The 20,352-nt window shown below is 44.7% G+C and overlaps 1 protein-coding gene across 1 annotated transcript in view; it reads right to left on the bottom strand.

Moving 5' to 3' along the window:
* The window catches only part of EPG5 (ectopic P-granules 5 autophagy tethering factor), a 54,813-nt gene extending 37,993 nt beyond the window's left edge, over positions 1 to 16,820 (bottom strand). The window contains exons 1-11 of the mRNA XM_066569164.1: positions 16,773 to 16,820; positions 12,245 to 13,162; positions 9,869 to 10,112; positions 8,886 to 9,022; positions 8,205 to 8,312; positions 7,165 to 7,238; positions 5,350 to 5,458; positions 4,922 to 5,036; positions 4,271 to 4,421; positions 3,217 to 3,372; positions 2,706 to 2,863 (exon numbers count right to left, since the gene is read on the bottom strand). Coding sequence (XP_066425261.1) covers positions 2,706 to 2,863; positions 3,217 to 3,372; positions 4,271 to 4,421; positions 4,922 to 5,036; positions 5,350 to 5,458; positions 7,165 to 7,238; positions 8,205 to 8,312; positions 8,886 to 9,022; positions 9,869 to 10,112; positions 12,245 to 13,162; positions 16,773 to 16,820 — 2,218 coding nt within the window. The remainder of the gene's footprint in view (positions 1 to 2,705; positions 2,864 to 3,216; positions 3,373 to 4,270; positions 4,422 to 4,921; positions 5,037 to 5,349; positions 5,459 to 7,164; positions 7,239 to 8,204; positions 8,313 to 8,885; positions 9,023 to 9,868; positions 10,113 to 12,244; positions 13,163 to 16,772) is intronic.
* Between the last annotated feature and the right edge of the window lie 3,532 nt (positions 16,821 to 20,352).

The following is a 20,352-nucleotide window of genomic DNA, read 5'->3' as shown; positions in this document are numbered from 1 at the left end:
AGCTGAGAAGGTCAGGCCTGTACAGGCAAAACAGCTCATGGAACAGCATGCTAGAGCATTGTGCAATTTCAAGAAAACAGCTTCTTCCAAACAGCAGGAGAAACCACACTGCTGATAGATACAGCAGGCAAACAGGGGGGGCCTCATCTACTCACCTCCATTTCCTAATGCTATTCTTTATCCTTAATGCAGAAGTTACAGACAACTCTGTTTCCCCTTCAGGGTTTGGGTTTTTTTTAACATGATGCAGAAGGACATTAAAAATGACCACATCATTATTGTATCTAAAGGCACAGCAGGGTGACAGTGAGGAAGGAGAAGGGCTGAGCTGTGGGCTCCACACTGACCTCAAACCCACACCAAGCCATAGTCTGGGACTGAAGATGGGGACAAGGTCTAAGGGAAGCAGAGAGACTCCCCCTAAATCCTGTCTTCTCATAGTGGAGAAGTAACATCTTCACCACCAACTTGGTACTTGACCCTATTCCTTTCCTCTAATCACACTATAACTCAAGTTCAGGACGCCCTAAAAACCAAACTTCTCAAACCTTGTTACTGGCAGCAAGGAAACTGTGACCACAAATAAAATCATAGTATCCTTGGATTAAAGGGATATTAAATATTACCTAGATTAAAATCCCTGCCATGGGCAGGGATGCTACTCACTAGAATAGCAACCATGCTCCCGATGCCTTAGGATTTTAGCTTTTATATTTTTCATATATTTGTAATCCTGCAATTCTTTAGTGTATAACCCTAAACTCCATATATAGTTAGCTACTGCTTTCCCATTTTCATCAGACAAAACAATTCCTCTCTAGGCCTGGGAATCAAGGGATTATGGGAATCAACCTTACTACCTCAGACCCTGAGAAATGTAAACAAAAGTGAGTTGGGGGAGAGCAAACTTGTGGTAAATGCCTTCATTACCTGAAGCTGCAATTGGAAGATTAACCCCCAATATGCAAATAGACCAAACTTATAAAAGTATGAAAACCCATGACTCATTGTCCATATAATGGGTGCAGCCCTTGGCGGGGGGCTCTGATTGCCCAAAATGTACCTGAAGACCCTTCAATAAATATAACTGCTTTTTATTGCCTTAATTTTATCTGGCCTCTGTTTTTAGGTAATCCCAAAAATGCATTACTCCCACTCCTATGGACTTGATGCCTAAAGCTTCCATCAATTACCAAGGCTTGCTTCCATCTGTAGGTTCACCAACCTTTTCTCATGCTTAATTTGGGAGAGGAAATCAATAAGAAAGGTTATCTCCCAAAAATATGTTAATGTCATGATCTTCCAGGGTACAAATTAGAGGAAATTAAGCATTAATTTGTTAAGTGTCCGTTGAAATAAAATATTTCAGAAGATTAGATGGATTTCACTGGAAGAACTGCTGATATTCCCTGTCTAGGTCTAGACACTGGTGGAAAACAGTATTATGCTGACAGAACTCACTGAGGAGGATGAAGAGGATAAAGAAATCTTGAATCAGCATGCCAGTGACTTTGAAACATAAAAGTTAGCTAGAAGCAAAACAATGCCTGAAAAAGATATTTTTTTTTTAAATCTGTGTTTGTTACTGCAACCCATAACAGATGCAGTAAAAAATTTCTAGCAAAACCAAAAATAAAGATGTTCTACTGACACAGTGTAACAGTTATTTTGGCTGGCAAGTGTTTATCAGATCGGCACCTCATCAAGTGCTACACAACTACAATCTTGGTATCTCTCTCCCTTTCTGTGTAAATCGCCTTAAATGCTACCTGAGATTGCACGGAGTCAAGATACTCAGTAACCTCTCAGAATCACCATTTTCTCCTGCTTCTCCACCAAGACTGGGTACATGGGATGGGGTAACAGCTACCTGGGATACCAGCCAGCTGAGAAGTAAAACTGACAAAAATGAGATCTGCTCTCCCTGAAGACAGCAAAGAAGCTGTAAAGTAGGGAGCAGTAAACTGTTTGTTTACTTGGCCCCCTGTCAATCAAGTCCTGAAATATTATCCATGAATGCAGCAGCAGAGGGAAACTAGCATTCCAGCTGGCCTCTAAATAGTTCTGCTAATGCTGAAGACACCACGTTCACTGTGGAGATCAACATGGGACAAAAGTCAAGAGGAAATAAAAATAAAGTGCCACTGAGGACAAGAAATGCATGAAAAGAAGGCTTGAGATAAAGGAAACATAGGTGGGGATGATAATCAGTCTCCCACAATATGAGTTACTAAAGCCAAAATTAGCAAAAAAGGAGGACTCTAAAACTACCAGCAGCTCAACAGTCAATCAGTCACCAAAAACCAAAAAAAAAAAAAAACAAAAAACAAATTCAAAAATTTGCCACACCAACCCTAACTGATACAGAAGTCTGTACTTTAGGATTTGAGCCTCACTCTCCAAATACTGTTGAAGGTCAAGACGGGAAGTCATATAAAAATACACAAGAGGTACCTCCTGCATGTCACTCTTGCAGCTCTGAGGCAGCCACAGAGAAAACCAGGACAGGAAATCTATCAGTTGCTGTTAAATGACAATTTGGGCAAACAGGTACTGGAAAACCTGTGCAAGACATTTCAGCAGCCAATGGACCAGTCATGCTGCCAGGGGTGCATTTAACAAAGCAACCTGCAGAGAGTTAAACCCGCAGCTGATGCAGCAGCAGCTGAATGGATTAGAATTGGTTCTGTGTGGGGGAATTTTACCTTTGAGTCTCTGCTTGTAGTCAGCAGGTTGAAGAGTAGAGCAGAGCTGCTCCAGGTGCTCGTTCTCAGCACAGTGCATGACAAAGAAGAGCCTCCAAAGCATGCTGCTGGACAAGGTTCCATAAGGCATCTCAGACATGAACAGCCAGACTCCCAACCTGTTGGATTTGAAGAGGCACTTAGGAACAGTTCCACCCTGATAAATCCCAGCATTTGGAAAGGAGACATCTCTGGCCCACACCTCTGCTATGTAACACAATTAGGAATGTGAGGATTTGTATTAGCACCTCAGATTCTGAGCCAACCTCACTGTGAACTTACCAAGATTTCAGAGCTTCTGTCAGTTGCTACAATTCATGGCCTAATTCCTCCCCACCTTGATGCTATCAATGCACTGAAAAATCCTACTTATTTCAGTCTTGTTTAAACCATTAAATATTTAAAGTTACTCCAAATCACAGTTTCAAGCATTCAACTCCTCCAAAACTAAGCCAGTGAAGAGATTACCCACCTTTTTGCCTTTAGAACGTGTAGAACAGCTCTAAAAAACAGCTCATCAAACTCCAGCTGCAATTTTTCCACAGAGTAGGGGTGTTCTACAGATCCATATTGTTTATTGCCACTAACATACTGGGCCCAGTGGTCACTCACATGACACAGTGTCATCCTACACAGCAGAGCAAACAAGCCAAAGAAGGATCATTAAGTATGTCACCATCACAGGAAAACACAGACAAGGGCAACCAGATTAGAGTCTAGCCACGAGAGACATGTCCAACATTTTGCATTCTCTGTTCCAGAGGTTTCTATATAAATTGTATCAGTCAAATTTCTGTGTTCTCTTTCCTTGGTTTTGCAAGCTCAAAAGGCACAATATTCTGTTACAACAAATTAGCTTGTGTGTGACCTTTGGAGCCTGAAGGTAACTGTACAGGATGAAATGGCAGAAAGCTCATAGGGGAATAATTACACTGAGAAAGCTACTGCCTCCATAACACAAAGAAAAAGATGGATTTTGTTTCTGAATTGACTGTATTCCCCCTTGAGAATACACTCATAGAAGCCATGTAGAGTAAATGCCAGAGATTTAAAAATAAAGAGCAGCATTTAGGCTTCAAATACATTTACTTACCGCAACAATAGGACAATTTGCAGGGAGCAAACTAAAAACCCCAAAACAATTCTAGGTAACAACAGAAATAAAGCAGTAACATTGGTAACATTGGGAGGGGAAATTCAAGGAATTCCTGTTAGTTAGGTTTCAGTGACTCCCCAAGACAAGCTTAACAACATCATAATGGAAGTCAGCCTGATGTCCCACAGCTCACCTGGCTCCTCTGTACCCACAGCATTTAGATTTTGCAATTCCCCATTTCAGATTCCCAGACTGGCTAACACTGAACTGACCAAATGTCAGAGCAAAACCCACTTGAGAATCGTTTGGGTGGGGTTTGGATTTTTTTGGTTGTTTGATGGTCAGTTCTGGGATTTTTTAGCAGCTCTGAATATCTAATGTATGTATAAAATAGATTCAATCACACCACAGAGAAAAAAAAATCTCTTACTTGATGAGCTGACCAATTCTCTTCACAAACTGTCGGTACCGTGCTCTGTTAAATGTTTCTAATCCCACAGACAGAAGTTCCACTAAGGAGTTTGCAAAGGCAAAAATCTTCATCATCTTCTGGGGAGATGTTTTTTCAGGAAAATAAGCACCTAAGACAGAGACACAAAAATAAGTGTCAAAAAAAAAGAGTGTGAATTCTGGATTTTTAAGCAACTTAACAAGCACTCAAAGCAACAATTCACAATATTTTGAACTGGAATGTATGCTTTGTTTATGAAATGAACAATAAATACCTGCTAAGTACAAAAGTGCATATAAACCATGCAGGTAGTAAGATCTCTGGAAAGCAATTACAACTAAAAGGTGAGGGGGAAAAAGAGCTCTGAAAGCACTTTTGGAAAGTAACTGACAGCCAAACCCAAACTAAGGGAAAAGACTCTAACGTTTTGCATGTTGCTATGAGGTTTTTATTTATCCCGTACACATGGCATATACTTCCAGCTCATCCCTTTAGCCTGCAAGCTGCTGCACAGGTTCATTATTATTTTTCTCAGAGAGTTTCATAGTACAGTAGCACTCTTGGCAGTGGCAGTCATTAATATAATTAGCATAAACAGAATGAAGAATAACCATCTAGCAACTGATTTACCTTCAGAGGTAAACCCAAGGAACTGCTGAAAGAGCTCGTGAAATGGGAACTGTGACAACAGAGCAATCAAGTCATCTTCCAAGAGCAGAATCCAGCTTGTTTCAGGATCCTCATCCTATAGATAAATACAGGTATTTTCAGTGTCTCTACAGTAAAACCAGTAGTAAAGGGACTAACTATTGTACTAAGTACAGTTTTGTTAGGAGTAACTGAAATATTTGAATTCTCTCTGCTAATACTCACTACTGGAAACTCCACTCTACAGTTATACCACAGAGATAAAATGAGACTAAAATAGAAGCAAATTCAAATCATGCTTTTTAACTTAACAAGTCAGATTTTCTTCACCCATTTCACAAAGATCAATGAGCTTGAACGAAAGCATAAAGGACAAAACAAAGAGAAACAAAAGAAGTCATCTGCTGTACCTCTTCTCCTCCTTCATCTACCAGAGTCCAGTTCCCAGATTCCTTCCCAGAAGAAGAAGAACTTTTCCTTTCACTTGGTTTCATATGGCACATGAAGTCCACGCGATTTCTGGTTTAAAGTGAAAAATCAAGTGTAAAAAATTAGAAAAGTAAAAATTCTGAATTTAATAATCTTTCAGTTTAGGGAAGATATTAAAAAATCCAGATGCAAGAGGAAGAAATTAATAAGCAAAGCAGAAAGATGCCTGGCAGAGAAGGCCCTGGGGGTGCTGGTGCCAGGGGCTGGACACGAGCCCAGGGTGCCCAGGGGGGCAGGAGGCCAATGGCCCCTGGGCTGTCCCAGCCAGGCTGTGACACAGCCCCAGGGCAGGGCCTGTCCCTGTGCCGGCCCTGCTGAGGCACCTCCAGTGCTGGGGACAGCTCTGGGCCCTCAGGACAAGAGAGACCCTGAGGGGCTGGAGCGTGTCCAGGGCAGGGAACGGAGCTGGGCAGGGGCTGGAGCCCCAGGAGAGGCTGAGGGAGCTGGGAAGGGGCTGAGCCTGGAGCAAAGGAGGCTCAGGGGGGCCCTTGTGGCTCTGCACAGCTCCTGACAGGAGTGCAGTGCTCCCCTGGGGACAGCTGTGGGGAGATCAAACTCTGCTCCCCAGTTACAAATGACAGGACCATAAAGAGCCTCAAGTGGCACTAAAGGAGGTTTGGATTAGATATTAGGGAAAAATCTTCTCATGGAAACTTGGTCAGGCACTGCAACAGACTGTTTAGGGCAGTGGAGGAGTCAACATCTCTGGAAGTGTTCAGGAGGCCTGTGGATGTGGCACCAGAGGACACATGGTTCAGCAGTGGACACAGTGGCTCTGGGTTAAGGTTTGGACTCAACAACCTTAAAGGTGTTTTCCAGCCTAAACAATCCTGTGATTGTAAATGACTCTGGGATAATCTGGTTCCTGACATGCAGGAGCTGTAACTGATAAGCCTCAGCTCTTTTACCATTAAGAGCAGACCCTGTGGAGGCTCTGAGTTCTGGTATCAGCATTTAGAGCAGTACCCCAGACACATTAAGTTGGCCCTTGTTCCAAACACAAGTACCAAAAGGCACTGGCAACACACATTCCCTCAGGATACACTGGTTTTCCCAGGCAGTTCTAGAAATTAAATGTAAAAATGATACCCTTTAAAATAACAGTTTTCAATAACAAGGCTCCCACTTAACTCAAACCCAAGCTATCAAGATCACAGTGACAACCCTAAATACCAGCAGTTTGACTCTTTGACCTCAAGATTTGGGCAGAGGGAGAGGCAAGTGATGTATTTTATCTGGAGAACATAACTGCTTTCGCTCGTGACTGATTTCATTAACTACCTTCTCCAAGCACCACATTCCTACTAGATTTTTTTTTACTTTTTTTTTTAAAGGATGAAAAATATATCAAGACATCCAATCAGTGTGTACACCCTCTCAACACCTTTACTCGGCGGATTCTGTTGCAGAGACAGTATAGAAAATAGGCCATGGTGCAAAGCAAGAGAGATTTCAGAAGCCATAGTAACAAAATGTGTGGGTTTGTCAGTCTCCACAAGCTATTTCACAGCTGAAAGAAAGCTGCATCATACTGCGTACAGCACAAGGAGGTGCTGCCAAGGCTGAATTTTAAGATGAATGAGTAAAAAGAGCTTGAATTAAACTGTGAATCTATTTGTGCCCACTTTTATGACTTTGCCTGCAATGAACTTTCAGAGTTTTACAAGTAGATTGTATGTTGTGTTTTCTATTCTTAAATAATCAGAACATATTTATAAAATCATGTTCATACTTACTTGACAGGACACATAAGCAAGGCAAGAGATTGCATGAAGTGAAAGACACCCGACGGGTTACCCAAGACTTTGATCTGAAATTAAATGCAAAAATCTAAGTAAATGTAAATAAGCAAAGGGGAAATTTTTCTCAGCAGAGAAATTCACATTTCTCATTAGCTTTTTGTTAAGCCTTAGAATAATCCATAAAAGACAGCACCCACACCCTAGACAAAGTATTGACATGGCAAAATATTGTGACTTGTCCAAAAGAATTACTTAAAAAAACTAAAGGAGGGGTGGGAGAGGAAAAACCCAGATCAAAAACTGCACAAAAAAAAGACAACCTCTCTCTTGTGCCACATGTAGGTCTGGGCACCAGGGGTAATTCAGACACTGAGCACAAGGGAAGATAAAATCCTACCACATTAGGTTAATTTGATTCAATGATATTAAGGGTCTTTCCCAAGCTAATCTTTTCTATTCTATACTTCTATTGCATTGTTTTCCTTTCCTGTTAGTGTAATTTTCCTGTGATTAGATTTCCAATGTTTTCCTCCTCTTAGAAGAGCAAATATGTTCTTTGAAAAACACCCTGGTGCCTTTGGATATCCACAATCCATCTGACAAGACAAAGTGAACCCTTTGTCCCTGAACTTTCCAGGGAAACCAGTCCCACTTCAACGTATAGGATATTAAAATATCTGTTCCTCCTGATCCCTTACACAGCACAGAGCTGACTCCAATCTCACTTTTTCTATACAGCTGCTGCTTCAAGTCTAAATATGCCTTCCACTTTTTGGAGAACACTCCCAAAACCTGGTGCAAAAGGCCTTGACTCCCTTCCACGGAATCTCTCCAGTCAAGAGTTAAGTGTGTTCCCCTGTCAACCTGCACATGGTTGGCCTAACGTATTCCCTGACAAACCCCTCACTGCCACCATGATCCCACACATCTGGAAAGGCAGTCATGAGGGATTAAGCAGGCACAAGACACTCTCCTCCCCTACCCAGGCCACTCCCACTCCAACCTGCTGGCAGTAAAGAATTAAACATTCACACCTGGATGAATGGACAAGCCCACTCGCTGATGCCAGCTGGACACCGAAGGATGTGGTTGAAGAGGAAGAGATGGTCACCTGGACAGCCAATTCTCTGCAGCACAGACACCTAGAGGGAAGTGTATTGAAATCAACTAAATAACTCTGAAGTTCATTTCCTTACAGTCCTGCTAACTAGAGAAATACTGTTCACTTCTCACCCTTTCTAACAAACCTGAATTTTCAGAGCATGTTACAGGAGAACAAAATTTAAAATCTGTTTGCTTGCCTTATTGCCTTGCCTTGCCACAAACCAATTTTTTTGGCATAAAGTAACTGTTTTTTCTACAACTACATTAAAATCTAATTTATTTAGAAATTGGCAAGAACCAAGGTTTCTCCAACATGGCAAGTCGGAACAGCTCTAATTTCAAAATAATTAAAAGCACAATGAGTATTATTAAGTTCACTGTGAGTAGTATTGGCTGCTCAGGTGCCAATCCTCACTAATGATACTTGATTTTTTCAGACAAGGGAATCAATTCTAAAGATCTGCTAAGAGATTCTGTTCCACAAATAGAACAAACCCCACCAAAAAAAAACATTGCCCATGAGACAGGAAGCAAAACAGTAACACTTCCAGAAATTATTCCTGAATTCATCCTGTGTGCTGGATCAGATATATCCATGTCTACTCCCTCACCAGTCTCTGCAGCCACATGAGAAGGTCACTGTGAAACTGAGGATCTTCAATAACCCTGCGAGTGAAGCTGAAAAGGACACTGATACATTCCTTCAAGTGGCTCAAGTCTGAAGAGAGATTTTCTGACTGCTTTGAAACTGTAAATTAAAAACAGAATTAATGAAGCTTTGACAAGAAGTAGCAGCATGAAAAAATGGGTTTGGGCCTGGACATAAAACTGCTCTCTGTATGAGAGCAGACAGCAAGACATTTCAACACTAAATCTGTCAGAAGAGAATACTTAAGAGCACTTTGTTTAATCTTGTAATTAAGCTCTGGACACTAATTATAAGAAGAATATACTGTGGTTACTCTCACAAAACGCCTTCCCTCAACATCAGCTTTTTAAGAACCACCATTTACCATGCACATAAACTATCTGAGAGGTGGAGTGCAAAGGGAGGAGCAATAAGAAAGAAAAGTATCTCAGGCAGGAGGAGGAGAAATACTTTAGCTAAAAGATTATATTGGCACAAGCTCAAACAAAACACTCAGGATGAAAACCAAAAAGATAATTCTAAATATTAAGAATTTAAGATTTCAAAAGACCTTCCAAGAGGAAGTAAAGAAGGAAAAATATCCAGCTCATTTTAGAATTGGGAAAAAGAACTGTATCAGATATTGCCTTGGACAACAAAATATTGGGAATTTAGGTGTCCATCCACACAGTGTTTCAGTGCAGTAATCGGTGTCAGTCTGCAGCATGGACAGCAGAAGTCACTTCTACATTCAGCTTTTACTGCCCACGTGATAAAGTCAAGACAATTGGACATTTTCCTCTGAGAAAAAAGTTTCACTGATTCCCTACAGAAGACCAACAGTTTTTTCTAACAGAGGAGAAACACTCCAGTACACAAATTTCACCACAAGAGCCCAAAACTCCAGCCACACAAGGTGCTGGCACCCTGACCAGGACTGGGAGCAGCCCAGACCAGCAAACACACCTTGTTCCTGCTGCTGCAGGGCCACGGATCTCAGCAGGGACGAGCTGCTGAGCAGCCTGTAAACATAAGACTCCACCTGCAAGCGGGACAGCACCGAGGTGTAGGAGTGCAGTGCCAGGGTCTGGTGCACGTGCTCTGCTTTGGCCTCAAAGAGCTTCTTCAGCTCCCCCAGCACGCTCTCGTTCAGCTCCACCGTCTGGTAGCGGTGGTGGCCTGTCACCTTGCACTGATCTGCACACACACCCTGAAAAGAGAACAAATATTCCATGTCAGTAGCTCTGACATTTTGCTGGATCAGCCTAACTGAAATCGATCACGATATAACCCTCTCTTAAACAGATTTCAAGGCTTTCATAAAAGGGGACATTTCATAAATGGAAAAGACAAATATTTGGCAATGTCCTATGCGCTTTTGAGAGGTACCAACCCCTGGAGGTTCATATCCTTGATTTCTGAAGAAAAAAATATTTCATGAACCCTCAGTAACTCATGTTTGGAAACAGCCAGAAGTTACTTGCCTGCAGCACTGAGAGAATGTGAACAAAACCAGGTGCCTCACTCCCAGCGAGTGCACCTGCTTCTTATTTTACAGATCTCCATATATATTTGGACCTGCTATTTTAAAGCTAAAACATTCACTGGAACAAGATAAATATTTCCCAAACTCCCAAGACTAATAATTTGCAGCAATTTCCTACTGCATGTTCAAAATGTTTTCCTCTGCCTCATCTCTACTTCTTCAGCACAAGAAAAATACAATAAATAATATTCTTGCTATTCCTACAATAAATAACATTCCTGGCAATCTTCTGTGCAATCAGAAAACATTCTTAAGAACCAGCACTGTGAAAGCTTAACGTGAAAGCATCCCTGTGTTTCCTAAATTAGTAGAGTAAGAATTTTAAATTGGTATAAAGACAACAAATATTCTGTACACACAATAAATATATAGTGAATTGGGATGAAATAAAGCAAGTAGCAATCTTACACAACTCTATGATGGCCTTAGAAGATGCAAGAGTGAAGCCAAAATTGCTTTTGGTACAGAAAATGATCACTGCAAACCTTAGAATCCAGTGAGGCTCAGTGTTATTCCCCAAGAAAAAGGAAAGTATCCAGATATGTTCAGTTCCTCAACTCTGGTGAACTGCACTCACAGAAACAGTAAAACCTACCCTACGCATGGGTGTTCAGCATCTTTGGACAATTTTGATGATGTGTGGGCTATAAACAGTATCAGAACAATTTCATTCACTCCCACTGATGCTGAGCTCCCAAGGCAAGTGTCACAGAAGGAGTCTGGGGGAAAGCTTTTCTGATGCGCGCCACAAAGAGCTCCATCAACCTCTCTGGTTTGCAGGCAAAAATGTTACAGAGTACCACGCCCATTCTGGAGGTAAGAAAAACCACAGCTACACTTAGGGAACAAGTTAGTGCAAGTGGATGGCCCTAATGCTCCCTCTGAGCTACAGGGCTGCTCCTGAGCACAACTCGAGCTCCCTGCAGCAGGAATGACATCAATGGAAACTGCCCCTACACTTGGCAGCAGGCCAGATGGGACATCACTGCTACAGTCACTCCACCACTGTCCCCCACTCTGCCTGGAGTGCTGGGAAACTTCACCTGACACCACGGACATAACTGGGTGTACACAGCTCATCCTTTCTGAAACAAAAGGAAATCACCAACATATATCCCACTGCCCTGGACACGTCAGAGGTTAAAAATCAAACAAAAAAACTGTCTTAAGTCTCAAGAGGATGATATTCTGAAGTACTGGGGGTCAGTGGAGAGACAGAAAGCAAAGGCAATAATCTCTGGACATGGAACTGTTAGAGCTAGAGGAAGTCCAGAGGAAGCACAGAAGTCAGTAAGAGGACTGGAGCACCTTCCCTATGAAGACAGGCTGAGAAAGGTGGGGCTGTTCAGCCTAGAGGAGTGTAGAGACCTCACAGCACCTTCCAGTATCTGGAAGGGGCCTACAGGGAAGCTGGACAGGGATTCTTCATCAGGAACTGTAATAACAGGACAAGGACTAAAGGGAGTAACTGAAACAAGGGGTAATTTAGGCTACATATTAGGAAAAAAAATCTTTACTGTGGGTGTGGTGAGACACTAGCACAGGCAGCCCAGGAAGGATGCCCCAATCCTGGCAGTGCTCAGAGCCAGGTTGGATAAGGCCTTGAACAACCTGGCCTAGTGGGAGGTGTCCCTGCCCATAGAAAGCAGGGTTGGGATTAGATGATTTTTAAAGTCCCCTCCAGCCCTTAACATTCTGTGATTCTTTTACAACAAAACACCTTAACTATGATAAACCTGGCAAATAAAGTTAATTTCCTAATAGTCTGGGTTCAAAAGCAGCTTCAGCAACAGCACCTGCACAGTCTTCTGCTGCTCCTTGAAAGTCCATAATCTCCCCTTCACATTTTGGCAGTCTGTTGTCATGGCCTGCAGCTCTGCCTCAGCCAAGAGCAGCTGCTTCCTGCAGCGCATGTAGTTCAGGAGCAGCTCGTAGAACTCGTGCCTGTCCTGGTGAGCCACACTCTCGAATTCCTCGGCATAGGAGTCGACGTTCTCCAGCCAGGAGCAGGGCTCGAAGATCTTCAGCTGCTCCCTGGTGAAAGGCACCAGCTCTGGCTCGGAGGGCAGCTCTGGGTACAGCCTCTCGTGGTGCAGCAGGGGCTTCACTGCCATGATGGTGGGCTTCTCGTAGGACAGCTCCAAGGACAGGTCTGGATAAACCGGCCGCGGAACGCGCGCCTTGGACTGCTCAGGGCGCTGGGAGGTGCTGGGAGGAAGCTTCTCTGAAGAGCAGGAGAGAGGATCCCTCAAGTCTTGTCGGTTTTCAGCTCTTCTGCCCTGTACAAAGCCCATCACTGACAGAGGGGGAGCAGTACTGGACTGAAAGGTACTACTCAGTAAGCCGGGATTTCTAGATCCACTAGCAGCTGCCTCCACAGGGCTCTGAAGTTTGTCCAACTTGCTCTTCTCAACATCCCCCACACATTCCTCCTGGGAAGGATCAGCTTTGACCTCTTCTGCATCTTTGGGAGGCTCCAGAGCTGCTGCCAGAGCCCCTTCATTTGCTGAAGATAAATGATTTTGGGGGGTGTCAGACACATAATTTATAGTTCTCCTATTTTCTTCTTCATCTCTGAGCTGAATTTCTGTGAATTCTCCAGGATGTTCCACTTGCACTCTCCTGGCTTGAGAAGACCCTTCTGCCACAGGAGGCAGGAAAACATCATCAGGCTCTTGTACCTGGGGCTCCTCGTTACTTCTTTTCTTTTTTTCCTAAGAAAACAAAAAATTAACAGTGTCACTGCCAAGTGAATCTCTTCGTCTTGCATCCCAAATCCCACCAACACCAAAAGTAGTATTTGTCAGCATTATGACTCCAAAAGCCCTTTTAAACATATTAATTTTCATAATATTGAAGATAAAAACAAATATACCAAACAAATCTCTGTTCTTCAGCTGCCCTATGAAGACTGTCTACCAGTGTGTCGTTTTGTGCTCTTGCACAAAGCTTCAACATTTCTAAGCAAAAATCTATAAATATCACAGGACAGACTGTTTCATCAACACAGAAAACAATCAACATAACAGGTCCCTGACACCTAAGAAGAGTTACTCAATTTCACCTATCGACAGGAAAAAAAAAAAAAAAAGTTACTCTGTGATCCAGATCCATCTTAAGTTTTACAGAATATTTTAGTGACTGGGGAAATATTTTCAAAACAGTAATTTCAGAACAGTAATTTCAGAAAGCAATCTGGAATGTAACCCTTAGCTACATTCTAAAACCATGGTAACATCTGAACAATTACTGAAGTACCTATTTTCAGCAGGCAATACACACTGGAGACATAAAAAAACTTAACAGTGCCATTAAAACTGTAAATCAATTTAAAATTACCATTAGTTTAAGGCTCAATAATTCCATAAATCTAATCTAAACTGTAGATTAGCTTCCTTTCCAAAAACACAGCATAGGAAATGAACTAAGATTCTGAAAATCTGTAAATCATTTGCCAACTCGTAAAACAAAAAATTGGCACAGCGAATTAGCCAATCTGTAAATTGTGTAGATCTAGCACTTTATTAGGAGCAAAACTGAGGAGTTAGGTCACAGTGCTCCAGTTTTGGATAACCCAGATAATGTAACAATGAACACAGGTGAAATGAGTACAAGCTTTTAATTTGGGGAAATAATAATGGGAAAAAGACGACAGTTCTGGAAACTTGCTTGCAGTATCTCATATAATTTTACTAAATATTTGAATGGTTTTGCCTTAAGAGAAAGCATAAATGAAAACAGCCCAAATCAAGGCACTATTGATCAAGAACACCTCAATCTCAAGGCTAATTTTACTCTGAACATATGGTCGTAGGTCCTTTACAAAAAACAGGAATTACTCTGGCTTGGGTTTCATACTGTTTTCTGGTGTATTAAAACCTGTAAACACTTCTGATCACAAAACAGCTCTGACTCACTACCTAAAGCTGCAGGTGAGAGGCTAAAAATACATCAGTGCAATTCTTTAAGCCAGGACTTGTCATAATAAGCATCTCCTGACAATTACCGCGAAGTCAATAACGTCCATAGGATACTGTATCACTAAATCATATTTATACAGTGTATTGATCCACATACTTCACAAACACATGCTGGTCCTCTCCTCTCTACAATCTCAACGTTTCCTCTTGCACTCTTCGTACAGAATAAACTCCCTTTATCTCTCAGTATCAGCCTGCATCCCTCCCAGACCCAGCTGTTTTTTAAAATTTGTGATGTGCCTTTCAGTTCTCACTCTCCTAGGCAAAATAAATGGCACAATCATTAAAAGAGGTTTCATCTGAGAAAGAATGAAAGAAATCAAGTTCTGAACTAACACAGAGGAAAATGCTACTTAAGCCACATATGAAAGAACCCCAGAATGGTCTGGGTTGGAAGGGACCTCAAAGACCATCTCATTCCAACCCTTTCCATAGGCAGGGACACTTCCACTAGACCAGGTCACTCCAAGCACTGTCCAGCCTGGCCTGGAACACTCCCAGGGATGGGAAAATGGCAGCTGCTCATTAGCCTTGCCCCATGCCCAATGCTGCTGGTGCTGCACAAGTTTAACTTTGGGGCTACTATTGTCAGAAAGCCCTGGGCTCCATTCCACCACTTGGCAGCTCTGCAGCTGAGCCAGCCTTTCTCTCAGCTCACAAGAATTCCAGCTTTTCAAAGGATTGCATTACAGCTTTTCCTGTGGCATGGGAATGGAAAAGTCCTTAATGTGACTGACCTGCAAACTGCATCCTCAGGCACGCCCAGGTATTAACAGAGGTGAGCAGAGTAATAGCAACAGAAATACCAGAAATGGGCCATGTGCAGCACTGGAGAATTCAGGGTTCTCACATGTGACACCTCCAGTGAATTGTTTCACAGTGAATTTCACCTGGAAGGGATGGCTAAAGACTGGAGTCACCACACACATGTCCTTAATGAAACAGCAGTGTCATCCATGACTCACCACCTTCCTGCAGGGAACCAATTCTCTTAGGCAGCAGTTTGAAGGTCTGACTGCCTTGCACACGACAGGGGGCTGAATCAAAACCAAAACAAAGACACAGTAATTCTTCTGGGATTGCTTTTCCCTGCAATCTTTGCTTGCCTTCCCTTCAGGAAGCACACCCACACCTGACACTTAGATTTAACCCTGGTTTTACAGAACACTGGTCGATTAATTCAGTGTTTTCAAAGAGCTTTGACAGTCATGACTTCAGTGTCCTTGCTCTATATGGGCATCCATAGGGACAACAAGAAAGAGGTCAAGAAACCAAGGAAAACATTTCCACTTTGTAAGGTAGTTCAAATCATTCCCATAAATATTCTCTGTAAAGAAAATAAAGCCTTCAGAAAACTGCCAGTACTAATATAATGAATAAAAAACACACTCAGAATAAAAACCTAGGAAGAGTGATACTTAAAAACTGCAGCACCAAGTCATGAAGAAGCAGCACTATCATGTGTTACACACAGCATCATGTTCTCAGCATTTCAAAGCCAAACGCAGACAAGATGGAGTATCACAGATTCACTGAACGATCTGGGTTAGAAGGGAACTTAAAGACCATCTCATTCCACCCCCTGCCATGGGCAGGGACACCTTCCACTGTCCCAGGCTGCTCCAAGCCCCATCCAGCCTGGCCTGGGACACTGCCAGGGATCCAGGGGCAGCCACAGCTGCTCTGGGCACCCTGGGCCAGGGCCTGCCCACCCTCCCAGCCAGCAATTCCTAATTGCCAAGAGCCCAAAATCTGTGCCTGCCCTCTGGCAGTGGGAGCCATTGCCTGGGTGCTGTCCCTGCAGGCCTTGTCCCCAGTCCCTGTGCAGCTCTGCTGGAGCCCCTGGAGGCCCTGGCAGGGGCTCTGAGGTGTCCCTGGAGCTTCTCTTGTGCAGCTCAACAGCCCCAGCTCTGTCTGCAGGACTGTCTGCCCACACTACAGTAGAATACTGTAAATGCGGGCGAGCTCCATTGCCCCGGCTCTCCCACAGGACACGGGACCCCCGAGGAGGCCGCAGGACAACGTAATAAAAACCTTGTTTACACCCTGCTACAGCACAAGGCCTGTCACCATCCTCACGCGCCTGGTAAACACTACAAACCCACAGATACGGAGTGCAGAACAGCAGGAATCTTTTTACGGAACAAAAAAAAAAAAAAAAAAAACCCACAACAACATCACCCAGACACGCTCCCCCACTCTCCACCCTCCACCATTAGAGGCCGCACAAACACGGATGTAAACACGGCCTGGCGCGGCCACCCCTACACGCGGGTCGCTCCCTCGGCCCCGCGGCGGCGGAGCACGCCCCGAGCCCCCCTGGTGCCGGTGCCGGTTCCATTACCTTGGGGCGGGAGCGGGCGCGGCGCGGGGGTCGCACGGCTTCGGCCATGGCCCCGCTCCCCGCGCTCGGGCGGCACCGGGCCGCGCAGGGACGGGCGGCGGGACACGCCCCCGCCGCACCGCCCAATCACACACAGCGATGGGCGGTGGGACACGCCCCCGCCGCGCGGACCAATCGCAGGGCGAGGCCGAGATGGGGCGGGGCCGCGGCCGTGAGGGTGGGACGGGGCGGGGCTAGGGGGCTGAGGGAGCGGAGGGACGGGGGAGCCAGAGAGCGTGGGTGGGGATAGACAGACCCTCCATGGGGACACTTAGACACTCTGTGGGGACACACAGGCACTCAGAGGGACATACAGACACTCATAAGGACATACAGACACTTCCTGGGGACAGACAGACACTCCGTGTGGGCGGACAGACACTCCGTGGGGTCGGACAGAGACTCATGAGGACACAGAGACACTTCTTGGGACAGACAGACACTCATGGAACAGACAGACACTCCATGGGTACAGACAGACACTCCGTAGGGAACACACAGACATTCCATGGAGACATACTGGCACTCTGTGGGGACCGACAGACGCTCATAGGGACATACAGGCATTTCATGGGGACAGACAGACACTCTGTTGGGACAGACAGTCACTCCATGGGGACGGACAGACACTCCATGGGGACACACAGACACTCATGGGGACACACAGACACTCCATGGGGATAGACAGACACTCTGTGGGGACACACAGACACTTCATAGGGACACACAAACACTGTAGGGACACACAGACACTCATGGGGACACAGACACTCCATGGGGATAGACAGACACTCTGTGGGGACACACAGGAACTCTGTGGGGACACACAGACACTCCATGGGGACAGACAGGCCATCCATGGGGACACACAGAATGTTTGTGTGGACACTTAGACCATCCATAATGAGCCATAGAAACTCCATAGGGACACGTAGACCATCCATGGGGTCACACAAAGCATGCATGGGGACACAGAAAGCATCCATAGGTACCCACAGGCCATCCATGGGGACCCACAAGAGCATCCAAGGGGACACAGAGTATCCATAGGGACTGACAGAGCAGCCATGGGAACTGATAGACCATCCATGGGGACACACAGAGCATCCACAGGGACTCACAAAGTGTCCATGGGCACACAGAGCATCTGTGGGGACCCCACAGACCAGCCCCAGGCGAGAGGGATCTGCTGTAGGGATCTGCAGAAACCAGCCGTAGGGACACACAGACTGTCCATGGGGACTGACAGACACTGCATGGATGACCAGGGCCCACTATAGGGACCCAGAGATCATCCACAGGGACATACAGGCCATCCATAGGGACTGACATAGGGACAAACAGACCTTCCACAGGGACACACTGCCCAGAGGGACTCACAGAGAGTCCACAGCGAAGCAGAGACTGCTATAGGGACTCAAAGACCATCCATAGGGCCACCCCAAGCTTCTGCCACAGGGAATGTGGGATGAGAAGCCAAACCCCCACTAGCAGGATGGGGAGTGTGAGGTCACTTCTGTGTGCCCCAGGGCGTGAGACACCTCCAGCACAGCAGGAATGCTGGCTCAGCCCCACAGCAGGAACTGCTGTCCCCCAGAGCCCTGTCCTGGCACCCGGCCATCCCCAGGGAGCCACAGCTGGAGCAGGAGGGACTTCTCCCGATGCCCAGGAGGATGAGCCCACCCAGAGCTCAGTGGCACATCACAGCCTGTTATTGGCCTTGAACAGGCACTGTTCTCTCCCTGGGACCTTGTACCTAGGGCTTGAGAAGTCTTTGTGTTACTAGTGTAACCTGGAATTTGTAGTACCTATGGGAAAGGTAAATTGGACGTGGGTGTAGGGTGAAACCTGCCCCAGCACCCCAATTTTGGGATTACTTCTGTGCTTTTAGTAAATGTGCAAGCCAAGTTTTAGCCTCACTGGGCACCTCTACATCCAGAAAAGCCAAACAGCATCTATTGTGCTCAATCAGTGGAAAAATCCCAGAAGAGAAGCCATGCAAGTTTTTGCAGAGCAAACACTCCTCCAGGGCAAACAGCCCTGCATGGTCTGCAGTTCATGGCTAATGATAAGCACTTCTCATGCCATTCTCTTTTAGAGTTTTTTCTCCCACTGCTGTGTTGGTATTGAGCAAGGACTGAAATAAAGGATGTGATCTTGTAGGTTTACATCCAGCAGAGACTAGGATGCTTTGCATGGATCCCAAACCCATCCCCAACAGAAAGTGAACACAACAACTTTAAAAAAGAACGATATCCAGAACACAAGACTCAGAACTTATTTTTTAAAATACGTATTTATAGAACTAAGACTACAGCAGGCTCCTTCAGAAGAGTATTTTTATCCTTGGTCTTTCAGAAATAAATAGGAGAGCTGATTCCTTGCCATGTGCACTGTGCACAGCTGACTGTGAGGCAGCAGGGCAGATGTTGGAGCTCATTGTCATCTTCCCCACACAAATAAATCCAGTGAAAACTCCAAGGACTGGTGGGCTAAGGCACATGCTGAAGCCATGCAGATTCAACTTGAAAAACATCATAAAAACAGCAAATCCCGTTGCTCCAGGTTAGTGACCTGGCACCAGGTTTAGACAGGTAAACTGTGTGTTTATCCCCATGTCCTGTCCCTGTATCCAGTCAAATAAGGCAGCAAGGAGCAGTGGAGCAGCACTGCACACAGGGACATCAGAGAGACCAGCAGCCCCGAGGCATGTAAGCTTCTGAATCAAAGCCATAATCATATCTATATCTGTGGTAACAACAAGGGCAGGAACTTTCAGGAGAAGTGGTCAGAAAAACAGGTTTCATGGCTCTGGTAGTAGATAGGTTTGTTTCCAGTGGTGCATAGTCAGAACAAGTTCAGAGTTTAGAGAATCACAGAAGTTAACTAAATCATAGAATCAGAGAATCCCAGGATGGTTTGGGTTGGAAGGGACCTTAAAGACCACCTAGTTCTGATGCCTTAGGATTTTACCTTTTATATTTTGCAAATATTTGTAATCCTGCAATTCTTTAGTGTATAACCCTAAACTCCATATGGAGTGTTAGCTACTGCTTTTCCATTTTGTTCAGACAAAACAATTCCTCTCTAGGCCTCTCAAGGACTCCTTACTGTCTCAGGCCCTGAGAAACATAAACAAAAGTGAGTTGAGGGGCAGCAAACTTGGGGTAAATGATTTAATTACCTGAAGCTGTAATTGGAAGATTAACCCCCAATATGCAAACAGACCAAACTTACAAAAATGTGAAAACCCATGACCCACTGTCCATTTTCTGGGGGGCTTTGTCTGCCCAAAATGTTCCTGAAGGTCCTTCAATAAATATAACTTTTTATTCCCTTAATTTTGTCTGGACTCTGTTTTTAGGTAGTCCCAAAAAGGCATCAGTTCCAACTCCCTCTTATGGGCAGGGACACATTCCACTAGACCAGGTGGCTCCAAGCCCCATCCAGCCTGGTCTCCAGAGCTTACCAGGAGCAACCTGATAAACCTAAAAACCCACAAGACCCTCATCAGAGAGGTGGCTGGAAGAGTTGAATAAAT

Source organism: Molothrus aeneus, chromosome Z, assembly GCF_037042795.1.
Source record: "Molothrus aeneus isolate 106 chromosome Z, BPBGC_Maene_1.0, whole genome shotgun sequence".
NCBI classification, from domain to species: Eukaryota; Metazoa; Chordata; class Aves; order Passeriformes; family Icteridae; genus Molothrus; species Molothrus aeneus.
Note: the sequence above shows the minus strand (reverse complement) of the source record. Positions and strands in the feature narration are given on the sequence as shown.